Below are 27821 nucleotides of genomic sequence, written 5' to 3'. Positions count from 1 at the left end.
GACACACACACACCGATTCAGCACACGCTCGGAGAGACAAACACACACAGATTCAGCAGACGCTCGGAGAGACAAACACACACAGATTCAGCAGACGCTCGGAGAGACAAACACACACAGATTCAGCAGACGCTCGGAGAGACAAACACACACAGATTCAGCAGACGCTCGGAGAGACTAACACACACAGATTCAGCAGACGCTCGGAGAGACACACACACACCGATTCAGCAGACGCTCGGAGAGACAAACACACACAGATTCAGCAGACGCTCGGAGAGACAAACACACACACAGATTCAGCACACGCTCGGAGAGACAAACACACACAGATTCAGCAGACGCTCGGAGAGACAAACACACACAGATTCAGCAGACGCTCGGAGAGACAAACACACACACAGATTCAGCACACGCTCGGAGAGACAAACACACAGTGATTCAGCAGACGCTCGGAGAGACAAACACACACAGATTCAGCAGACGCTCGGAGAGACAAACACACACACAGATTCAGCACACGCTCGGAGAGACAAACACACAGTGATTCAGCAGACGCTCGGAGAGACAAACACACACAGATTCAGCAGACGCTCGGAGAGACTAACACACACAGATTCAGCAGACGCTCGGAGAGACACACACACACCGATTCAGCAGACGCTCGGAGAGACAAACACACACACAGATTCAGCACACGCTCGGAGAGACAAACACACACAGATTCAGCAGACGCTCGGAGAGACAAACACACACAGATTCAGCACACGCTCGGAGAGACAAACACACACACAGATTCAGCACACGCTCGGAGAGACAAACACACAGTGATTCAGCAGACGCTCGGAGAGACAAACACACACAGATTCAGCAGACGCTCGGAGAGACACACACACACAGATTCAGCAGACGCTCGGAGAGACAAACACACACAGATTCAGCACAGAATCGGAGAGACAAACACACACAGATTCAGCAGACGCTCGGAGAGACAAACACACAGTGATTCAGCAGACGCTCGGAGAGACAAACAAACACAGATTCAGCAGACGCTCGGAGAGACAAACACACAGAGATTCAGCAGACGCTCGGAGAGACACACACACACCGATTCAGCACACGCTCGGAGAGACAAACACACACAGATTCAGCAGACGCTCGGAGAGACAAACACACACAGATTCAGCAGACGCTCGGAGAGACAAACACACACAGATTCAGCAGACGCTCGGAGAGACTAACACACACAGATTCAGCAGACACTCGGAGAGACACACACACACAGATTCAGCAGACGCTCGGAGAGACAAACACACACAGATTCAGCAGACGCTCGGAGAGACACACACACACAGATTCAGCAGACGCTCGGAGAGACACACACACACAGATTCAGCAGACGCTCGGAGAGACAAACACACAGTGATTCAGCAGACGCTCGGAGAGACAAACACACACAGATTCAGCAGACGCTCGGAGAGACAAACACACACCGATTCAGCACACGCTCGGAGAGACAAACACACACCGATTCAGCACACGCTCGGAGAGACAAACACACACAGATTCAGCAGACGCTCGGAGAGACACACACACAGATTCAGCACACGCTCGGAGAGACACACACACAGATTCAGCAGACGCTCGGAGAGACAAACACACACAGATTCAGCAGACGCTCGGAGAGACACACACACACAGATTCAGCAGACGCTCGGAGAGACAAACACACAGTGATTCAGCAGACGCTCGGAGAGACAAACACACACAGATTCAGCAGACGCTCGGAGAGACAAACACACACCGATTCAGCACACGCTCGGAGAGACAAACACACACAGATTCAGCAGACGCTCGGAGAGACACACACACAGATTCAGCAGACGCTCGGAGAGACAAACACACACAGATTCAGCAGACGCTCGGAGAGACAAACACACACAGATTCAGCAGACGCTCGGAGAGACACACACACACCGATTCAGCACACGCTCGGAGAGACAAACACACACAGATTCAGCAGACGCTCGGAGAGACAAACACACACAGATTCAGCAGACGCTCGGAGAGACAAACACACACAGATTCAGCAGACGCTCGGAGAGACAAACACACACAGATTCAGCAGACGCTCGGAGAGACTAACACACACAGATTCAGCAGACGCTCGGAGAGACACACACACACCGATTCAGCAGACGCTCGGAGAGACAAACACACACAGATTCAGCAGACGCTCGGAGAGACAAACACACACACAGATTCAGCACACGCTCGGAGAGACAAACACACACAGATTCAGCAGACGCTCGGAGAGACAAACACACACAGATTCAGCAGACGCTCGGAGAGACAAACACACACACAGATTCAGCACACGCTCGGAGAGACAAACACACAGTGATTCAGCAGACGCTCGGAGAGACAAACACACACAGATTCAGCAGACGCTCGGAGAGACAAACACACACACAGATTCAGCACACGCTCGGAGAGACAAACACACAGTGATTCAGCAGACGCTCGGAGAGACAAACACACACAGATTCAGCAGACGCTCGGAGAGACTAACACACACAGATTCAGCAGACGCTCGGAGAGACACACACACACCGATTCAGCAGACGCTCGGAGAGACAAACACACACAGATTCAGCACACGCTCGGAGAGACAAACACACACAGATTCAGCAGATGCTCGGAGAGACAAACACACACAGATTCAGCAGACGCTCGGAGAGACAAACACACACAGATTCAGCAGACGCTCGGAGAGACAAACACACAGTGATTCAGCAGACGCTCGGAGAGACAAACAAACACAGATTCAGCAGACGCTCGGAGAGACAAACACACAGAGATTCAGCAGACGCTCGGAGAGACACACACACACCGATTCAGCACACGCTCGGAGAGACAAACACACACAGATTCAGCAGACGCTCGGAGAGACAAACACACACAGATTCAGCAGACGCTCGGAGAGACAAACACACACAGATTCAGCAGACGCTCGGAGAGACTAACACACACAGATTCAGCAGACGCTCGGAGAGACACACACACACCGATTCAGCAGACGCTCGGAGAGACAAACACACACAGATTCAGCAGACGCTCGGAGAGACAAACACACACACAGATTCAGCACACGCTCGGAGAGACAAACACACACAGATTCAGCAGACGCTCGGAGAGACAAACACACACAGATTCAGCAGACGCTCGGAGAGACAAACACACACACAGATTCAGCACACGCTCGGAGAGACAAACACACAGTGATTCAGCAGACGCTCGGAGAGACAAACACACACAGATTCAGCAGACGCTCGGAGAGACAAACACACACACAGATTCAGCACACGCTCGGAGAGACAAACACACACAGATTCAGCAGACGCTCGGAGAGACTAACACACACAGATTCAGCAGACGCTCGGAGAGACACACACACACCGATTCAGCAGACGCTCGGAGAGACAAACACACACACAGATTCAGCACACGCTCGGAGAGACAAACACACACAGATTCAGCAGACGCTCGGAGAGACAAACACACACACAGATTCAGCACACGCTCGGAGAGACAAACACACAGTGATTCAGCAGACGCTCGGAGAGACAAACACACACAGATTCAGCAGACGCTCGGAGAGACACACACACACAGATTCAGCAGACGCTCGGAGAGACAAACACACACAGATTCAGCACAGAATCGGAGAGACAAACACACACAGATTCAGCAGACGCTCGGAGAGACAAACACACAGTGATTCAGCAGACGCTCGGAGAGACAAACAAACACAGATTCAGCAGACGCTCGGAGAGACAAACACACAGTGATTCAGCAGACGCTCGGAGAGACAAACAAACACAGATTCAGCAGACGCTCGGAGAGACACACACACACACAGATTCAGCACACGCTCGGAGAGACAAACACACAGTGATTCAGCAGACGCTCGGAGAGACAAACACACACAGATTCAGCAGACGCTCGGAGAGACAAACACACAGTGATTCAGCAGACGCTTGGAGAGACACACACACACACAGATTCAGCAGACGCTCGGAGAGACAAACACACACAGATTCAGTAGACGCTCGGAGAGACAAACACACACAGATTCAGCAGACGCTCGGAGAGACAAACACACACAGATTCAGCAGACGCTCGGAGAGACAAACACACACAGATTCAGCAGACGCTCGGAGAGACAAACACACACAGATTCAGCAGACGCTCGGAGAGACAAACACACACAGATTCAGCAGACGCTCGGAGAGACAAACACACAGATTCAGCAGACGCTCGGAGAGACAAACACACACAGATTCAGCAGACGCTCGGAGAGACACACACACACAGATTCAGCAGATGCTCGGAGAGACACACACACACAGATTCAGCAGACGCTCGGAGAGACAAACACACACAGATTCAGCACACGCTCGGAGAGACACACACACACTGATTCAGCACACGCTCGGAGAGACACACACACACTGATTCAGCAGACGCTCGGAGAGACACACAGACACTGATTCGATACACACATGCACTGACAATCTAAAACGGGACACTTACCACGATCCATTCGGCAATGTTCTCATACAGCTCTGGGTTGAAGATGGCCTTCTTCAGGCGCGCCAGAGGACCATCAGCGTCCACCAGACGACACTTCATGAAGACGTCGCAGTAGCCCTTGAAGTCGTTGCACGGCGAGCCGGCTTGAAGAGTGGTGACCTTCTTATTGAAGAAGCGAGCGAGACGTTCAGAGCCTGTACTGCTGCAGGTGCTGGGGTTCACTGCACAACACACACACACAGAGAGAACTTCTTTTACACATCTATTCTTGTTTTGTTTATGTATTATATAATTGTTTATTCCTTATAGCATGTGCTACATGTAATGGACTGTGCCAGTCATGCCAATAAAGCTCATTTGAATTGAAGTGAATTGAAAGAGAGAGAGAGATTCTTTCTTTATCCTCTTCAGTGGCTATTAGTTAAATGTTAAAAGTGACCGAATTACACACAGTGTAGAAAAACAAAAATCAAAAAACACTGTTGATATCCCACAATTACATGTTTCCAGATGTGTAATTGTGGAATACATTACAGACATGGCCTCAGACATTTGAGGCTATCAGCTTCAGATAATTGATAAAACCTGATTTATCATAGTGGAATCCATTGAAAGATAAACGTCACTATTATTTTTAATGATGTTTTAATTATTTTTAAACACCAACTGATATTAAATATATGAAATCTAAATTAACTTTTAAATAAATACACATATAAATCATGATTTAAAGACAAGTGTCAAATCAGCATTTTCTGATTGAAAATATTGAAGTGTGTGGAGTAGGGGAGTAATAACATCTTTAATTTAGGCACGCTAATTTAATTAGCTAGGTGGTGTTTATTACACAGCTCTCTATGTGTGATTCTGATTGGTCAATCGCAGCCTTTAGTATTCAGATATAGTCACTAATGAAACAATCTTGTTTCATACAAATGTAATGTTTGCCATCTTGCATTTAGTTTAGTTAATTTAGCACTGAAAAAAGATAATAAATGAAGGCTAGTTACAGTGCATATTATTCTCCAAATATTTGTGTGTGTGAATAATACAACCAAAACAAAAATCAACTTGATTAAAAATCAGTGCTTTCATATTTACAGATAACACAGGAATTAGATTTTGGCAGCATCATCTTCATTAATCTGAAGTGTACATTTGGTCCTTCTTATTATATTTCTACATTTTTATTAGTCACCATAACTGATTAAATTGTGTTGTGTTAAAGTGTTCTGAATCTTGATGGAAATTAAGCTACGGTGAGAAAAAAAAGAGAAAGCAATTACAGTAATATGCTATCTAGAATTATTAGCTGTGTTTTGGACAGGATTTGGAAGTTTTGTTAAATTCAAGACTTTAAGAAACCTTTCAGAAAGACATTTAAAAGGAAGAAATTAAAGTGAGTGACATTCAACCCATCCAAAGTGCACACACAGCAGTGAACACACACACACTGAACACACACAAACACACACACACACACAGCAGTGAACACACACACACAGCAGTGAACACACAAAAACACACACACACACACTAGTGAACACACACACACAGCAGTGAACACACACACACTGAACACACACAAACACACACACACACACACACTAGTGAACACACACACAGCAGTGAACACACACACACAGCAGTGAACACACACAAACACACTGAACACACACAAACACACACACAAGTGAACACACACAGCAGTGAACACACACAAACACACTGAACACACACAAACACACACACACACACACTAGTGAACACACACACAGCAGTGAACACACACACAGCAGTGAACACACACACACTGAACACACACACTGAACACACACAAACACACTAGTGAACACACACAGCAGTGAACACACACACACAGCAGTGAACACACACAAACACACTGAACACACACAAACACACACACACACACTAGTGAACACACACACAGCAGTGAACACACACACACTGAACACACACAAACACACTGAACACACACAAACACACACACACACACTAGTGAACACACACACAGCAGTGAACACACACACACACACACACTGAACACACACAAACACACTGAACACACACAAACACACACACACACACTAGTGAACACACACACAGCAGTGAACACACACACACACACACACTGAACACACACAAACACACACACACACACACTAGTGAACACACACACAGCAGTGAACACACACACAGCAGTGAACACACACAAACACAGCAGTGAACACACACAAACACACTGAACACACACAAACACACTGAACACACACACACACTAGTGAACACACACACAGCAGTGAACACACACACACAGCAGTGAACACACACAAACACACTGAACACACACAAACACACACACACACACTAGTGAACACACACACAGCAGTGAACACACACACACTGAACACACACAAACACACTGAACACACACAAACACACACACACACACTAGTGAACACACACACAGCAGTGAACACACACACACACACACACTGAACACACACAAACACACACACACACACACTAGTGAACACACACACAGCAGTGAACACACACACAGCAGTGAACACACACAAACACAGCAGTGAACACACACAAACACACTGAACACACACAAACACACTGAACACACACACACACTAGTGAACACACACACAGCAGTGAACACACACACACACAGCAGTGAACACACACAAACACACTGAACACACACAAACACACTGAACACACACAAACACACTGAACACACACAAACACACACACACACACACACACACACAGCAGTGAACACACACACAGCAGTGAACACACACACACAGCAGTGAACACACACACACAGCAGTGAACACACACACACACACACACACACTGTGAACACACACACACACACACACACACACACACACACACTGTGAACACACACACACACACACACACACACACACACACAGTAAATAAAAGCCTTATATAAAGGTCTTCTGAAGCAAATCAATGCGTTTTTGTACATATAATATCCATATGTAAGCCTGGAGTAATCTCCAGCTTCTGCTAACTGCTGTAGGCACGTTCATTGTGAGAGAGCAAAACAAAACACTGGTCACAAATTAGAACTAAATAAAGATTAGTAAATGAAAATGTGGGAGGAATTCGATAAAAGCCAAGAGGAGACTGGTTTTCCTTGCTAAAGTAAAACTTTGCTTCCTTTGCTCCTGTAAACAAATGTCGGTTCTCGCGAGACTAGCATATTCTCACCTAACCTTACGCTACGTCCTAGTTCACCCACCGGAGCCGTGAAAACTATTCTTTTGGACTAATACAAAAAAAATTTAAAAAACCCCACTCACTGCTAGAGGTGCGGATCGTAGATAATCCGTGATCCGTACAGACCAGACCTCACGGTTCGGCAGATTAACTGTTACATTTAACCATCATACAGTTTGAGTTTATCGTTTGCATGTGTTTTGTCTTGCCAATTTACCCATTCAAACTATTTTTAACCATTTAAGCAAAAGAGAAGAGGTGCACTGTTTTCTACCGCTGCCACACACATCCAGAGAGAGAGAGAGAGAGAGGCGCGATTCACTCAGACTGATTCCTCTTTCACTCTCTTTGAACCCAAACATACACACAAAGTTATATTAAAGAACTGGCAAGTATTCTCATAAACACAGTTGGTTATGTCTTGAAACAGCTGAGAAAGCAAGTGGATGCGTGTCAATATATTTGGTCTTAAAGCAGCCTATAAATACCTGCGTCAGTCTCCTATATTTAACTAATGCAGTGAAGAGCACTATTGTGTTAGGTTACAATTATTAGATTCCTGCACCTGAATACTAGTGTTACTGACTTTATTAGTAACTGTGTTTTATTCATCTTCACAATTGTTCTTGTTTGATTACGGACTTAATTAGTTCAGCTAGTAGTTTTTGCTATGGTATAGAATCACTTAAAATAAGCTTTCAGTAGTAAATGAAAAGCACACTTTATTTTTTTTTGCTGATCTGAAAAAGTACCTGATTCGTGACTCAGAATCTGTAATATGGTCCGAACTGTGAGCTTTGTGATCCGTCTCCCCACTACTCACTGCCATTATAAAGCTTGGAAGAGCAAGGGTATTTTTCAATATAACTTTTTACATTTTTTGATGAACTATCCCTTTATAAAATAGCTCAGCTAGAACATTAAAATAACTTTTACTATACTTCTGATCACACTGCAAAATGTGACGTACTTCATTAGTATTTAAGACTTGTTTTCCAGTGCAGATGTCTAGATGCATATGATAATGAACAAGGATTCAGAAAAATCTACTTAATTTTAGGGGAAACAAGTTAATTCCCCACTTTTTATTTGTTCTTGGTAGGGCTGGGCGATATATCGAATATTAGCGATACTATCGGAATAATTTTGACGACGATGTACAATTTGAATATATCGGGAATATCGAATATTTCAAATTCAAGCATACTTTCCCAAAAGAACGCGCCGAATGTCCAAAAAAGGAGCCTGTAACTGCTGACTGCTCTACGCCCCTCTACTACGAGAGCTGTAATGATAGCGGTTGCCAGATAACAAGAGTTTAAATCTCCGAATCAGAGCTTCACTGTTACAAGGATACATTTTCTGCCCGGTGTTTGCTTATTTTAAGCAATCTGGCAACCATGCGCACGTGCTCACTCCTCATTGCGGAAGAGCCGCCGATGATAATCTGAAAACACTAACAAGCTGGAATTGAGCGATCTAATGAAAGCGTCGTTCAGCCGGTCTGTGTTCTGTCGTGAGATCTCAACTGTATTGTTTGCATTTGTGATCGCAAAATAAATGCACTTACTCGACCGCTGATGTTTGAATAGAGAAACAGGCTATGGCCATTTGGAATTACTATTGGGGAATTTCACTGATATGTTTACCAGTTTCCATAATATAGACAGAGAAAATGCAAAAGTCTTTGGTATTCATTTATATATATTTATATATAAGAAATAGCTATGTGCTTCAGCAACAAGCTCCCCATCTAAGAGGGTTTTTAGTGTCAGTAGGAACATAGTTTCATGCCACAGAGCTTCTCTTAAAACCACAGACAGTTGACAGACTTGTGTTCTTAGCTTAAAAACTTGTTAAAAAATTAAAATAAAATACTTGTCCCAGTTGCATAGTTTAAATTGTGAATTGCATGCACTAAAAAGAAGAATGCACTTTCTGTAACTGTTACTTAATTTGCACTGCTTCAGTTACATATAGGCCTACATGTGTTCATTAATAAAAAGCAGTAAGTGATCTCTTGGTCTAGATTTTTTAACTGCTTAAATTAGCTGTTTAATCTAAATAGTTTTTTTTTTTTAATGGGCAAAAGAAAATCATGTTTTATTTTTTATTATTTAAATGCAAACATATCGAGATATATATCGAATATCGTAAAAATTTTGACAATATCGAGATATCATTTTTTTTTGTATATCGCCCAGCCCTAGTTCTTGGTTTAAACACAAACTCACTTCATTTTTCTCAGAAAACTTTATATGTTCATTTTGTATTTTTGTATCCTCAGGAAATCTTGATTTAAGGATGTTTAGACATTTGTACTGGAAAACAAGATAAAAATACTGAGATGTCAATTTTTTGCAGTGCGTGCAACATTTAATGCAATTGCTTTATGGTTTTTAAGACTTTCTGCTCTGATTTAAGACATTTTAAGGCCTTAATTTGTTAAAATGTGAATTGAGGCTTTTTAAGACCTGTAGAAACCCTGTTTGTAGTGTCACCGTGCATATTAATTTGTGTGTGTGTCAGTGTGCGAAGCGGCTGCAGCAGTGGTCTGTACTGACTCTTCTCCATGCAGCACACGTGGCAGAGCTCAGTCTCGTCTTTGCCATCCACACTGGCACAGGTGCAGACCTCCAGCCCATACTTCTCACAGATGGAGCCGGAGCAGCCCTGAAACACAGAGAGCAGGCATGAGACGGCTGACACACACACACACAGGAGCGGTGCGCAGGGGAAGATCACTCACCCCGTTCAGGCAGACCTGCGTGTCCCCGTGGCAGGCGGTGAAGTTAGCTTTGGGCTCTGAGGTGGGGCACTGGGCCGAGGCACCGTTACACATGCCCTGATGAGCACACTCCGACTCCTCACGACACTTCTCGTTCCGGCCCTTGTAGGAGCACTCGGCCCTGCAGCAGGGGCCCTGACTCGGACTGCACACACACACACACACACACACAGACACACACACGGAGACACACAAACACACACACACACAGACACACACACGGAGACCACGTCATTCATGAGCATCAAATCAACACATGGAACTAAATATCAATCCAACAGAAATCACGATGAAGAAACCTGAGCTTTGCACCTGCAGATTTTGTTGGGCTTGAGTTTGCACTTCCTGTTGTCTGGCTGATTAGCATCATAGCAGCACTCATCTTTACACTGATCACTGTAGCCACAATCACACTCCTCGCCCGGCTCCACCAGACCGTTCCCACAGATGGGCTGTCCAGACTCTGTGACACACACACACACACACACACACACACACACACGCACACACATCAGTGAACACACACACACACACAGTGAAGTGAACACACCCACACACACACACATCAGCGCTCCAGCTGAGGATCAGCACTCACTCTCCTGTCGCTCTGAGACTCACCCACGAAACAGCTGCCGCGCTTCTTCTCCAGCACCTGGCTGATGTTCTTGACGCTGCAGACGGAGAACTTGTTGTTGTTCAGCTTGTCTCCGGAAGTGGCTCGAGCGTACATGATGTAGTTCCCTCGCTCCTTCTTATCCTGGCTCTTAGACTCGCCAGGAGTGCACTCCGACCCGGAGTCATGCTGTGGACCATCATCATCATCATCATCATCATCATCATCATCATCCACAAACATCACCATCATCACAATCATTCACCACCACCATCATCATTCACAATCATCACAATCATCATCATCATCATTCACAATCATCACCATCATCATCATCATCATTCACAATCATCACCATCATCATCATCATCATCATCATCATTCACAATCATCACAATCATCATCATCATTCACAATCATCACCATCATCACAATCATTCACCACCATCATCATCATTCACTATCATCACCAACACCACAATCATTCACCACCACCATCATCATTCACAATCATCACAATCATCACAATCATCACCATCATCATCATCATCATTCACAATCATCACCATCATCATCATCATCATTCACAATCATCACCACCATCATCATCATTCACTATCATCACCAACACCACAATCATTTACCACCACCACCACCACCATCATCATCATTCACAATCATCACATCATCATCATCATTCACAATCATCACTATCATCACAATCATTCACCACCACCATCATCATCATCATCATCATCCACTATCATCACAATCATTTACCACCACCACCATCATCATCATTCACAATCATCACCATCATCATCATCATCATTCACCACCACCATCATTCACAATCATCACTATCATCACAATCATTCACCACCATCATCATCATCATCATCCACTATCATCACCATCACCACAATCATTTACCACCACCACCATCATCATCATCCACAATCATCATCATCATCATCATCATCATTCACCACCATCATCATCATCATCATCATCCACTATCATCACCATCATCACAATCATTTACCACCACCACCACCATCATCATCATCATCATCATCATCATTCACAATCATCACCATCATCATCATCATCATTCACCACCACCATCACAATCATCACTATCATCACAATCATTCACCACCATCATCATCATCATCATCATCCACTATCATCACCATCACCACAATCATTTACCACCACCACCATCATTCACAATCATCACCATCATTCACCACCACCACCATCATCACAATCATCACAATCATTCACGACCACCATCATCATCATCATTCACTATCATCACCATCACCACAATCATTTACCACCACCACCACCACCACCACCACAATCATTCACCACCACCATCACAATCATTCACCACCACCACCACCACCATCACAATCATTCACAATCATCACAATCATTCACCACCACCATCATCATCATCATCATTCACATTCATCACCATCATCACAATCATTCACCACCACCACCACCATCATCATCATTCACTATCATCACCATCACCACAATCATTTACCACCACCACCATCATCATTCACATTCATCACCATCATCACAATCATTCACCACCACCATCATCATCATTCACTACCACCATCATCATTCACAATCATTCACCATAGGGCTGTACAAAAAATTGAATGCGATTTTCATGCGCATCTCATCAGTAAAGATGCTCCTGTAATTAGAAGTATATCTCCAGCACGTGCGTTCGGATCAGGGTTGCAAGGTTTTCACAACAAATCCTGCCCAGTTGCTTCTCAAAACTAGTCCAAAACTAGCCCAATCGCGCTTCCAGAAGGTTCCCCGATAAAAAAATTGCTTCCAGGGGTTAAAATATACATTTTTTTTTAGCAGGGTTGCCTTGGTAAAATTCGCATTTTAGGGGATAAATATCACGTTATTTGTATTGGGGTCACTTTGACCCGCGGACATGAAAAACAACCACAGACTTGGCAACACCGGTTGGCATTTACTACACCGAGCCGTAATTCACTGACAATCTACACAAAATCGATGTTAAAATCGCAGGCGATTCTTTGTCGATTTAGAAAACGATTTTGTGTTAGTTGTCGGTAGACTACGGCTCTGTGTAGTAACTGCCGCTCCACCTGAACCAGTTTTGCCAAGTCTGCGATTGTTTTTCATGTCCGCGGTTTGAAGCAACCCCAATACCAATAACGTGATATTTAGCCCCTAAAATGCTAATTTTACCAGGGAAACCCTTCCAAAAAATTTATATTTTAACCCCGGGAAGCAATTTTTTTCAGGGAACCTCCCGGAAACGCGATTGGGCTAGTTTTGGACTAGTTTTAACAAGCAACTGGGCAGGATTTGATGTGAAAACCTGGCAACCCTGATCTGAACGCACATGCTGGAGATATACTTCTAATTACAGGAGCATCTTTACTGATGAGATGCGCATGAAAATCGCATTCGATTTTTTGCACAGCCCTAATTCATCACCACCACCATCATCATTCACAATCATTCACCACCACCACCATCATCATTCACAATCATCACCATCATCACAATCATTCACCACCACCACCATCATCATTCACAATCATCACCATCATCACAATCATTCACCACCACCACCACCATCATTCACAATCATCACCATCATCACAATCATTCACCACCACCACCACCATCATCATTCACAATCATTCACCACCACCATCATCATTCACAATCATCACCATCATCAAAATCATTCACCACCACCACCATCATTATTCACAATCATCACCATCATCACAATCATTCACCACCACCACCACCATCATTCACAATCATCACCATCATCACAATCATTCACCACCACCACCACCATCATCATCATTCACAATCATCACCATCATCACAATCATTCACCACCACCACCATCATTCACAATCATCACCATCATCACAATCATTCACCACCATCATCATTCACAATCATCACCATCATCACAATTATTCACCACCACCATCATCATCATTCACAATCACCATCATCACAATCATTCACAATCATCACCATCATCACAATCATTTACAATCATCATCATCATTCACAATCATTCACCACCACCATCATCATTCACAATCATCACCATCATCACAATCATTCACCACTACCATCATCATCATTCACAATCATCACAATCATCACAATCATTCACCACCACCACCATCATCATTCACAATCATCACAATCATTCACCACCACCACCATTATCATCATTCACAATCATCACCATCATCACAATCATTCACCACCACCATCATCATCATCATCATCATCATTCACAATCATCACCATCATCACAATCATCATCATCATTCACAATCATTCACCACCACCATCATCATTCACAATCATTCACCACCATCATCATCATTCACAATCATCACCATCATCACAATCATTCACCACCACACCATCATCATTCACAATAATCACCATCATCACAATCATTCACCACCACCATCATCATCATCATTCACAATCATCACCATCATCACAATCATTCACAATCATCATCATCATTCACAATCATTCACCACCACCATCATCATTCACAATCATCACCATCATCACAATCATTCACCACCACCATCATCATCATTCACAATCATCACAATCATTCACCACCACCACCACCATCATCATTCACAATCATCACAATCATTCACCACCACCACCATCATCATTCACAATCATCACCATCACCACCACCATCATCATCACCATCATCACAATCATTCACAATCATCATCATCATTCACAATCATTCACCACCACCATCATCATTCACAATCATCACCATCATCACAATCATTCACAATCATCATCATTCACAATCATTCACCACCACCATCATCATTCACAATCATCACCATCATCACAATCATTCACAATCACCACCATCATCATTCACAATCATCACCATCATCACAATCATTCACCACTACCATCATCATCATTCACAATCATCACAATCATTCACCACCACCACCATCATCATTCACAATCATCACAATCATTCACCACCACCACCATCATCATTCACAATCATCACCATCATCACAATCATTCACCACCATCATCATCATTCACAATCATCACCATCATCACAATCATTCACAATCATTCACAATCATCATTCACAATCATTCACCACCACCATCATCATTCACAATCATCACCATCATCACAATCATTCACAATCATCATCATCATCATTCACAATCATTCACCACCACCATCATCATTCACAATCATCACCATCATCACAATCATTCACCACTACCATCATCATCATCATCACCACTAGAGGTTGACCGATATTGGATTTTGCCGATACCGATAGCAAGGTTGCACCACACTGGCCGATACCAATTAATTAACCGATAGTTTTTAAATTGAATACTGGAAAAAGTGCTTTTTTTAAAAAAGAAAAAAAAAAGAAAACCGTACCGGACCATACTAATAGAAGTAATAATAATAATTATTATTATTATTATAATAACAGTAATATTAAATTACCACACTCTAATAGGGCCCTATGAAATCAGTTAAATTTAACTAAATTCCATTGTAGTTATTTCCAAATTCTGTTATTGAATTTTTCTGGATTCAGTTTTTTTTTTCATTTTAATTTTACTCCACTCCTTTTTAATAGTTAAATAAAAATTTATTAATCATAAATTAAGTCTAATTAAATAAAATCATTAAACTTATACATTTTCAAATCAATTTAATAAAAGTTTAACAAAAATCATATTAGGGCCCTATGAATTTTTTTTTACCAAATTCTGTTTTAGCATGTCTAATTATTTGAACGCATGAAACAACTTAATTCATTTTTTCTTAAAAGAAGCCTAATGATTTTTTTCCGCTCAGAAATTAATGTGTGTATTTAAATTTGTATTGTTCTCACATCAAGGCATGAAACATTAATTTTATTTGTCTTTTAATTACTTAATTTTAAGCAAACCTTTTTTTGGCTAAAAAGGGGATTTATTTAAATTAAATTTAAAACATGGAAGAAATGTTGTGTGATTATTCCTTCAAAAATAGTAGTAGGCTATGTAATAGACTTCAAAACTTTTATTTTGACGGGTTGCAAAATAAATGAATACCTTTACAATTCTGTGCATGTGATATGATGCTTTTGTTCAAATCAAGCGGTCAAATGCTCATGAAGTGTAGGGCTGTTCAATTCCACAATTTTTGGAATCGATTCCGATTCCAATGGGAATCAATACCAAGAATCGATTCCTCACTGTTGTTTTCGATTCTTTTCAATTCTTGTTTTTTTAGATTAAAGGAACCTAATCTCACCATGATGACTGCAGAATAGGTAGTATAATGTCGTAGTATAATAAAGGGCAGACGATATGAAAATTGTAATTTTGTCAGCTTCGCCGGTGTAATTATTCAGCCCTAATGAAGTGACTCTCAGAGCAGTTCTGGAGATGTTCTTCATGTGTTTTCGTCCTCATTCAGAGAGACAGCAGACGACACAATGTATATGCATGCGCAGTGACGTAGAACTAGCATAATGACGTATGACACGTGGAACGAGGTGTTCTTCCTGGTGAATAAAGTGTCATAAATAAGTGTCCTGTCAATATAAATCTCCCCTTTCACTCAGCGTATGTGAAGTGGAACATGACCACGTTCCACCAGTCCTTGTTTAAGACTCATCAACAGACGACTAGTTTTGAGTGCGTTTTTGTTTTCTAAAGTAACTTTAAGCAACACAACAGTTCATGTGCTGGTCGTCGTCTAATTAGGACACTACGTTCGGATTCGTCAATCAGAATGAATTCATTCCGATGGAAGCAAAAAGTGTCCATGTAAACGCACCTAGTGATTCTGTTCTGTTTCCAGTGTCTGAAGAGCCTTAATTCAGTTTATAAATTTAACTTCCTGCTCTGATTTAAGATTTTCATGGCCATAATTTGTGGAAGGGCAAACCAAGACTTGAGACATGTTTAAGACCAGCAGAAACTCTGAATAAATCAAGTCATAAATAGTAAATTCTCTCATTCGTCATTAGTGTATGTGTTTTCATCATACAGAGTGACAGTGCAGTGTCAGACAGTGATTTCAGCTCTGCTCACTTCAGCACTCACCGGGGAACCGAAGTTGTGTCCGACCTCGTGAGCGAAGGTAATGTGTGAGACTTTAGGAGGCACGTGCGAGGCGTAGTTCTGCACTGTGATGATCCCAGTGTTCAGAGACTTCTTCTTCCCATCAGAATACAGCTTGTTCTTCTCACAGATCCCCCCAGAGCTCCCTGACACACACACACACACACAGCAGCATCAGAGGCCTGAAGGACAAACACTCGTCTGAGGGAACGTCTGTATCATGCAGCAGTGTTTACCGGCTGGAGCCCCGACCCAGGCCAGACCCAGCACGCCGTCGTCAAAGTCCCGGTCGGTGAAGACATACGCCAGACAGTAATCATCATGATTCTGCTCCGAGTTCAGCTCCAGGAACTTCTCCACGCCGATGTTAGCGAAGCGGAAGGGGTTGGAGCGATCGCGCTCGTCACTCGTGGTGTTTATCTGAGCCCAGACCAGAACACTGTTAGAGACCAGCTGCTGTGCCTAAAGCTGGCTTACTAACCACTCAAGACATAAGATATACTGTATAATACCTAAAAAAATATATAATTTCAGTTACTGTACATCATGAGAAACAGTGACACGGGGCAGTGGAGTTACCCCTTTACTGACGTAGACACCACATGACAACAGTGTCGTGGACAAATGCAGAAGTAGTGTCTAGGGTCCAGCAAACCACCAGCTTGCTTCAAGCAGTTCCTTATTTACTGTTTTAAGTAATTGTGTTACTTATTAATGGAACATAATTACTGTTTACCGTCTGCTGCTGGTTCTGTCGACAAGGACATCTCTCGTAAACGTAAGCGTACGGGGCAACCAAACGACCCAAGAAGAGTTTGGGACAAGAGCAGAGAAAGAGCGAGGATCAATATCGGTGTTGCATTTTCTAGATGGAGAGAGCTTCGCGACAAACTTCAACAGAAAGAGATGCCAATCTCGCTTGTGTTTTACTCGACAGGTGAGTTGTTTTAATTCGTATCTTTATAGAAAACGTATGCTATTATAACGATCAACAAGATTAGTATTATGGTGCATACACGCCAAACGCAGGGCATCGCGTCTCTAGACCCGAGAATCGTTAGTTCGTTATCTGTCTCGGCTCGGTGTTCATCTTCAGTTCTCTCTTCACAGCAGTTCAGTCAGTGTACTGTTTGAGTAAATGAATTACTCCGGGATATTGGTTTGTTTGAGTGTCAGCCACATTAAACAAGTTAAAGTCATTTGTGGATTAATGCGTATTAGAGATGTGAACCGTTTAAAACGATTCAGTTCGATTTGGTGAACTGAATGATTCGTTCATGAACCGGATATCACAAACTGCTTTGTTTTGAACTCTCTCTCTCAACAGACACGGAGGAGAAGACAATGCTGAATAAAGTCGTAGTTTTTGCTATTTTTGGACCAAAATGTATTTTCGATGCTTCAAAATATTCTACCTGAGCCTCTGATGTCACATGGACTACTTTGATGATGTTTTTCTTACCTTTCTGGACATGGACAGTAGACCGTACACACAGCTTCAATGGAGGGACTGAGAGCTCTCGGACTAAATCTAAAATATCTTAAACTGTGTTCAGAAGATGAACGGAGGTCTCACGGGTAGTGCATAAAGCAGATCTGAGAAACTCTGAATGAACGGATGTCACACTGTGTCCTGTGCGTTCGCTTTGTCTCATACTCTCACTCACTGTCAGAGTCAACGGCTCGCGCTTGGTAATGATGGCTGCGCCTGCAGTAAACTAAATGTTCGCGGTCACTGTTCAAAGTCATACGGGTTCGGGCACCAGAATACATCTAAAAACATTCATTAAAACAGCTCCACACCGCTTTAACTTGGCACTTCTGGAAAAACTGTGCCCAGATCTTTTCCCATCCCTTCTCCCATCTAGTCTAAAACTTAGAAAATCTATTGCACGAATCAATTGGACCAAACCAACACAAGTTTTGAAAACGAAAATAGGAAATTGATTTTAACGGCCTTCTCTCGGAGCAGCAACAGCAGCTTCGGACACACACACATAACAGCAAATAATACTTCTGCATAATGTTTCTCTTTTTACAACAGAAATGTGAATTCTACCTGAAATTCATGTAATAAACATGTTTTTGACAAAGATTTAAATTTGTTTGTGGTCTATATAGCCTGCATCAAAATGAGGTTTGCAATGATGCGCCCGAGGGCACGGGTTGAAGACCCAGTCAGTGACGTCACCTAATTTGTTTAAATTCATACCGACGTCATCACCATCACCAAAATTTTACTTTTTATTTTACATTGAAACTTGGGGGGGGGGGAATAGACCTATCTACCGCCCCTTTTTTTAATTTTTACCGTTACTGCAAACCAAAATATTTTTAAGGATGGCCTAAAAAAACTATTTCAGCTAGTTGCTAAGACAACATTTCTCCTCGAGTTTAGTTCTGTATCTCTACACATGCACTAATGAGATGAAATCACCCGTATCCTCTTGACCATGAAGCTGATGTTGCGGATGCCCATGAAGTCTGTGCCCTGGTAGATGGCATCGATGGCCTTGACGTGACTGGAGATCTGCGGGACACAGCACATCATCATCATCATCATCATCACAGCGCTCTCAGGTCAGCACAGGGCAGGACAGGACGCACCTGAGCGATCACGGCCTCTCTGCTCTTGTAGTACTTGTAGAAGAGGTGATCGGTTTGGATGAAGAGCTGGCAGGTGTTCTTCTCCACCTGTGTCATCCTCCTCTTCCTCAGCAACACGTGATCCTCCTGAAGGGAAAGACAGAGGCTTGTGCAGCTGCAGTTGCTCTGAATATGAGTCAAGCAGACGCAGATGTCTGACCTTGGCCAGTTCCTCCAGCGCTGACGCCTGATACTTCTTCATTCTCTCAAACACAGACGAATCTGCGCAGCCGCCTTCTGGGCCGTATTTGTGCGGATACTCTGGATCACACGACAGAGAGGACAGACCATCAGCATCACAAAACCACACCACATCATCTTACTCTGAGCACCAGGAGGATCAGCGTTAAACAGGAACATGTGACGGCTGAATGACCAATCAGAATCAAGCGCTCCAGAGACACGGCCCATTAGTTCATATAGGAACAAACATTACCAGTGTGCAGTGAACACACACACACACACACACACACACACACACACACACACGGAGCAGTGAACACACACACAGTTAAACAGGAACATGTGACGGCTGAATGACCAATCAGAATCAAGCGCTCCAGAGACACGGCCCATTAGTTCATATAGGAACAAACATCACCAGTGTGCAGTGAACACACACACACACACACACACACACACACACACACACACGGAGCAGTGAACACACACACAGTTAAACAGGAACATGTGACGGCTGAATGACCAATCAGAATCAAGCGCTCCAGAGACACGGCCCATTAGTTCATATAGGAACAAACATCACCAGTGTGCAGTGAACACACACACACACACACACACACACACACACACACACGGAGCAGTGAACACACACACAGTTAAACAGGAACATGTGACGGCTGAATGACCAATCAGAATCAAGTTAGTGATTATAGGATCATTAGTTCATATAGGAACAAACATCACCAGTGTGCAGTGAACACACACACACACACACACACACACGGAGCAGTGAACACACACACAGTTAAACAGGAACATGTGACAGCTGAATGACCAATCAGAATCAAGTTAGTGATTATAGGATCATTAGTTCATATAGGAACAAACATTACCAGTGTGCAGTTCTTTTATTATTTTACTTAAATCAAATTAAGTCTATGTAATTTTAAGGTAAAATAAAAATAATCATCCTATACAGAACTGACGTTTATTTCTGGCCTTTCAAATGTGTATAAGAGTTATAACTTACAAAAAAAAAAAAAAAAAGTTTTGTCACAGTTTAGTGCGTTTGGTTTCTCATCCAACACGTGAAAAGTTGAGCTGAACATCTCTTCACGGTCTACTCGTGTTCAGGGCGTGGACCGCTACAGTATACGCTTGTTATTTGTGCGCCAGTACAACAACTGCTGATCGCTTCCTGCTATCTGTGCCTCAGACGTTTAGCTCTGCACTTCCAGTGCTGATCGGCTGCCCGTGTCCTGTGCACAGATTTAGAAATACTTCCACACAAATGACATAGCGAACCATTACAATGTAGTCTGTGCATGCGAGCGCACTTCCGGAAAAATCGGCCGAAAAAAAGATAAAAAACCGGCCGATTGCCGGTCACGTATTTTAAGCAAAAACCGTCCGGCTCCGATTTATGGCCGGTCAACCGGTGCATCCCTATTTTCTGTAAAGTTGATTTGCAATGATTTACGTTGTAAAAAGCACTATACAAATAAACTAGAATTGAATTGTGTTCTAAATGAAAGCTTTGCTAAAAATATATCCTATTCCTAAAATAAGAAAAATCCCAATATATCGCCTTGCTGACAGTATCACAGTGTATCGCAACATATCGTATCGCAACCCCTGTATCGTGATACGTATCGTATTCTTGCCAATACACAGCCCTATGCACCAGCACATATTACTGCTTCTAAACACACTATCATTGACTGAGGACGGCCCAGAGCCAAAATGTTTGATGATCCATTTGTGCTTTTGCATAATAATAAAAGAATCCTGAAGTAGTATACAGGTGCTCATAAACTATCTGAAACAATCAATCTGCTGAAAATGGCCTTGAGTTAGCATCGTCTAGTTTAGGCATCTTTTGCTCTCAGTTTGGCAAAAACATTTTCAGAGCAGCACTAGGAGGCTGGAACAAAGACTGAATGGGTTTCAATGGTTGTTTTGTGGCCGTCTGCTCCAGATGAACGCATCTCTCACACACTGTACATGATCTCAGTGATGATGTGAATAATCCAGACACAAAGACATGTGTCTCATGAGCAATAACGAGACACACTAGAACGTGAGCAGAGTCACATCCTGATGAAGACTGACACCTGAGCAGGAGTGAATGCATGCTAACGCCGTCTTTGACTCTGTTCAGGTAGTTTAGTGCTCGTCAGACAGACGGCTGGAGGCTCACTCACGGATGTCGTCCTCGTGGTAGATGACGGAGTGGAACGGGACCTTCTTGTCCTGCAGGTATCTCTCGATCGGCTCCACGTAATACGTCCCTCGATGGGTCTGAATGAAGCCCTCGAACTGCCCGTCCACGACCGATCCGTGCGTCAGAGAGCCCTGTTCACCTGAGGAGAGACCCAAACCACACTAACTCACCAGAAGAGAGGCGCAGGAAACAGCACAGCCAACCAACGAGAGTCATGCAGCTCCGCAAGACCTGCTCATGTTTCTAGAAGAACTCTCACCAAAGCTGCTCTTATTTGATCAGATGTACAGCAAAACATGAGTAGAACGTAAATCAGCTGTTTCTGTGTGAATCTGTGTTAAAGTGTAATGTATTTCTGTGATGCTCCGCTGTATTTTCAGCATCATTCCTCCAGTCTCCAGTGTCACATGATCTTCAGAAATCATGAATAATATGATGATTTACTGCTCGAGAAACATTTCTGATTATTATCAGTGTTGAACACAGTTGTGCTGTGACACTTTTTATTTTTCATGATTCACAGATGAACAGAAAGTTCAGAAGAACAGCGTTTATTTGAAATAGAAATCTTCTGTAACATTATAAATGTCTTTATTGTCCCTTTTGATAAATTACATGCATCCATGATGAGTAAAAGTATGAATGTCTTTCCTTGAAGGGTGTGTTGACTAGGGTTGGGTATCGTTTGAATTTGAACGATTCCGATTCCTTGTTTCGATTCCAGTTCCTAACGATTCTCGATTCCGATTCTTTTAAGAGGCAGGGTCAAAAAAAGTTTAGGATATTTTAAATGATCTAGCTAACCAACGGTCTTTCTGAAGGAAATAGTCTGACCTTTTTCATCAATTTTAATTCTATGAACTTTTTACTTTTTTCTTTTAACTTTTTTTTTTGGTACTTATTTAGAGAGACGACAGACTGAAATCACCAGAGCGTCACGCGCGCTTCCGTGTGTGTGATGAATGACGACGCACTTCTGCGCCATTCGTTAACACAGACACGCAGAACATGCAGGATTCATGTTAAAATAGACTGTTCCGGCTTAATATTTACAGATACTAGTCCATATCGCTATTTGATGTAAGTGCAATGACCAACTTCTGATTAATTCATTCAAAATTTGGCAAATTATCTGACATTCCGCGTTAAACTGTAAATTCCATTTTTATGACTGGATTCCGCGATTCCGTCCGCGTTTTCTGCATCGCGGAAATCATAGGGTCTTACGATAAGAAACAAATTGTAAAACCCAGTATAGATTAGCAGCAGGTACAGTATAAAATCAGAAACAGTTCTTGTTTAATTATCATATCTGCCTTCTCAGGCAGATGCGTGAGCGTTCTGGACAGATAACTATTATCTCCTGCTGTGGTGTAGAAGAAGCTTGAACGCATAAATAGGAGAAAAAAGAGGCAGCGGAGGACGGAAGACGGGGCACATATTTATTTCTACTGCATGAACTCGGAGGTGCATTATCATGTTCGACGTGCACCCTCCTATGCACGAAACAATCTTAATGCAAATGTTGCATTTTGCCAAGATTTCGTTCTGTTTAAGAAAGTGAAACCACACTTAAACTCGCTCGATTATGCCAACACTTCTGGTGTACGCTTCTTTGTTGATGTTCAGCGGTTTCTTCTTCTTCTGGTCGGTGGACTAGGAATCGAAATGTAAACTTTTGAACAATTCCGGGAAAATCGCAAAGCTAGTCCCGGTTCCAATCGATACTCGATTCTTGATACCCAAGCCTAGTGTTGACACCCTGTGTTTCATTAATGATCATATAAGCCTCATCTAGACGTCCCGAGGGCTGTGATCAGTGCTTCTGCTCACCGTACAGTTCTCCGCTGTAGATGTGTGAGGTGTCGTAGTCCAGCTCCTCTCCAGACATCTCCAGCTTAAAGTCGTCTGAAAACAGTCTGGTGTCTCGCCTCATTCGCAGGTTGAAATGTCTGAGATGGAAACAAGCAGCAAGTAGAGATGAATGCACACATCACACGCGGACACGACCGAACTCTCTCAGAAACACTGTGCTCCTCTTCAGAAGGGTTCTCACTGTACATCAGTGACACGGACCGGTCCAGACACACACACACATTAGCGCTTTAGTAAAGGTGACAGACTCTGTACCTGTGTTTCTGAGAGTGTTGAGACCAAAAAACCCAGAGCAGAATTTCCCATTGGTTTATTTGTAATATCAACTCTGACCACCACAAACAGATCTTCCAAATTGCTTTGACTCTGTTGAATAAACATGAGCTGTGCACGTTTCAAAGTCAAAAGCTGGCACAGCTGTTTTCACATGAATGTATCTTTAAAGAGAACTGACTGTTTTCATCTAATCTCCTGTATAATGCCTGATAAAGCAGCGTTTATGAGCGCTGCGCTGCTTTGTTTACAGTCGTTACCAGGGAAACCAATCTGCTGCTCCTAAAGCGCCTCCTGCTGGCAGAGACTGGGATTGTGATTGGTCAGCAGCTGATTCACAAAACAGCACCGCTATGAACGCTTCACCCAACGGTTCTGTGTGCCACCGAGCAAGCAATAATATAGCATCAAAACTGTTTGTGTATTACGTATTTCGGCAGAATGAACGGTTTGTAATGTATTTAATGAAGTATGAGTGACCCCTGCTGGCGTCATGTTGCATCTTTCATCTTTAACTTTGAGACCCATCCCTTCCTCGTCTAATAAACGCTTCTCAAGCGGAGATATGTGATGTGTGTGCGGTGTCTGTGTGGAAGCCTACAGTTTCCCAAGTGAGGAGGGAATATCAGTGTAGTTATCGGTTTTCTGTTTCAGGTATGATTCTGTATGTTTATCAGTTTACACTCCAACGACGCTAGCAAACTCACACTGTGCCATGAATAGGTCTGTTTTATAACTAAAAGACTGAAAACAGACATTTTCTCATGCTGAGAGATAAGCAGATGTATGTGAGAAAAAATCATATGTTTTTATTTAAGCTCCATTAGATGAGGCATGATCAGAAACATTGCTGTGTTGTGCCAAACAACGGCCTTTAACCCTGATTTATTCACAATACAGCACAGCGTCTCGTACATTATTGTGCTGCCACACAGAAACACTGCAGAGTAGCACAGAGATAATGCAGATCTAGTGTACGGCCATCAGAGATCTGTCATCTGGATAAACTGCCTTTCACATGTCCGGGATCAGAAAGATGTGCAATCTGCTCTAAAGAAGTCTCTTCTGCTCACCAAAGTTGCATTTGTATTGCAATCTAAATCAGCTGTTTTCTGTGTGAATCTGTGTTAAAGTGTAATGTATTTCTGTGATGCTCCGCTGTATTTTCAGCATCATTCCTCCAGTCTTCAGTGTCACATGATCTTCAGAAATCAGAATAATATGATGATTTACTGCTCAAGAAACATTTCTGATTATTATCAGTGTTGAACACAGTTGTGCTGCATGATATTTCTGTGGAAACTGTGACAGATTTTACTTTCAGGATTCACAGATGAATAAAATGTTTAAAAGAACAGCATTTATTCAAAATAGAAACCTTTTGTACCGATATACACTACAGTTTAAAAGATTTCAAAAGAAGTGAGTGGTTTTATTCAGCAAGGATGTTTTAAATTGATAAAATAAAAGTGATAAAGACTTGTGTTGTTAGAAAAGTTTCTATTTTAAATAAACACTTTTCAAGTCAAGTTCAAGTCTGCTTTATTGTACAGTACATACAGAGAATCGAAATTGCGTTACTCTCAGACCCCGGTGCATACAGATAACACTAACATTAAAGCCTAAAAACCTAGAAAAAAATGCCACTTTAACAGAGATTCACACAGAGAACCGCTGCTTCACATTAGAATACTTCAAATAAATGCAGACGTGATGAGCAGAAGAGACTTCTTTAGAGCAGATTACAAGCTTCTGAACAACGAGATCAGACTGTTTTGATGCAGTTTCAACATATATAAAGGTTATTTTTGTAAAGCGCTTTGAGATGCGGTAAAGGCGGTATAAGAGCAGACGTGTTGTTATCATGCGGCGGTGATGGTAGTCACCTGCCGTGCGCGTGGAAGTCCAGCTGCAGCTCTCGCTCCTGTAGAGACAGCGCTCTCTTGGCCCTCGTGTGCTGACTGTGCAGCACATCCCTGTCGTACCACAGACCCTCGTAGTGACGGATGTACCTGCTCAGGGGGCTCCCAGACGCACCTGTCACACACACAACACACCACATGTATGAAACCTCTTCAGATATTGCATGAAGCTGATCACATGTAGAACAGGATTCATGAAGGACATTCTTATGACAAGCGTGAGCCGCTTCAGCTGAACTTAAAACACGAAGCTGCATTTATCCATATAATAACATGCGGTGTCTGTGTGGAAGCCTATGACAAAAAAACATTTTTTTTCTTATTTTAAAACCATAAAATGCCCATCCTTCTTGTTCACTCCTGTTCATCTGAATATGTAAGTCTACTGTACACTGCCCTGTACTTCAGGCCTATTTCGTTTGGACCTTTGTGTCCAGCTCAGTCAGAGCTCCCGCGGTTAACATGTGGTAAACACGGTAAACACACGGTAAACATGTGGTAAACACGGTAAACACACGGTAAACATGGTAAACACACGGTAAACACAGTAAACACACGGCAAACACAGTAAACACACGGCAAACACAGTAAACACACGGTAAACACGCAGTAAACATGTGGTAAACACAGTAAACACAGTAAACACACGGTAAACACGCAGTAAACTGTAAACATGGTAAACACCGTAAACAGGCAGTAAACAGGCGGTAAACAGCAGCTCTCTGGTGAATCAGGAGAGTGTTTATGGGATGGAGTCTCGTCCATCTTACGCTGGATGTGTTCACGTTAGCTCACATCGTGTCAGCTCTCCTCTTTACCGTGGATCCTCGCATCCCTGGGCTCATTCGAATCGTTTCTGCTCAAAGAACCCTTCGGAACCGAATCCGCCGCGAACATCAACGGGAAATCGGCGGATTTGCGGGAATGTGGGAGTAACGGCCGCGCTAGCGTTAGCCGAGGCGCGCGCTCGCAGCATCCCTTAACAAGAGCCGAGCCGAGTCGAACCGAACCGCGTAGAAACGCTCGCCCTCGCACGCGCACACACACTCACCTCGAGCGGACCTGAGGGCGCAGAAGAGCCATAGCAGCACAGACAACACAGCCGTCATCGCGGACAAATGCATGTTTAGCGCATGGATGATGGACGGGTTGGGTTTTATTGTTTACAGCCTCGGCCTCGGGTTCGGGGATTGCGTCCTGACGTCAGACGCACGGA

At 43.0% G+C, this 27821-nt stretch overlaps 1 protein-coding gene across 1 annotated transcript in view; it reads right to left on the bottom strand.

Annotated features, from left to right (window-relative positions):
* LOC132133019 (disintegrin and metalloproteinase domain-containing protein 10-like) overlaps positions 1 to 27814 on the bottom strand; it is a 90730-nt gene extending 62916 nt beyond the window's left edge. Inside the window, exons 1-14 of the mRNA XM_059545672.1 lie at positions 27657 to 27814; positions 26570 to 26720; positions 24369 to 24487; positions 22516 to 22674; positions 20289 to 20389; positions 20090 to 20215; positions 19920 to 20012; positions 17719 to 17902; positions 17465 to 17628; positions 11288 to 11471; positions 10982 to 11132; positions 10631 to 10814; positions 10446 to 10554; positions 4597 to 4817 (exon numbers count right to left, since the gene is read on the bottom strand). Coding sequence (XP_059401655.1) covers positions 4597 to 4817; positions 10446 to 10554; positions 10631 to 10814; positions 10982 to 11132; positions 11288 to 11471; positions 17465 to 17628; positions 17719 to 17902; positions 19920 to 20012; positions 20090 to 20215; positions 20289 to 20389; positions 22516 to 22674; positions 24369 to 24487; positions 26570 to 26720; positions 27657 to 27729 — 2019 coding nt within the window. The 5' untranslated portion in view covers positions 27730 to 27814. The remainder of the gene's footprint in view (positions 1 to 4596; positions 4818 to 10445; positions 10555 to 10630; positions 10815 to 10981; positions 11133 to 11287; positions 11472 to 17464; positions 17629 to 17718; positions 17903 to 19919; positions 20013 to 20089; positions 20216 to 20288; positions 20390 to 22515; positions 22675 to 24368; positions 24488 to 26569; positions 26721 to 27656) is intronic.
* Between the last annotated feature and the right edge of the window lie 7 nt (positions 27815 to 27821).

This window comes from Carassius carassius, chromosome 50, assembly GCF_963082965.1.
Source record: "Carassius carassius chromosome 50, fCarCar2.1, whole genome shotgun sequence".
Lineage (NCBI taxonomy): Eukaryota > Metazoa > Chordata > Actinopteri > Cypriniformes > Cyprinidae > Carassius > Carassius carassius.
This window is presented reverse-complemented; position numbering and strand designations above follow the sequence as displayed.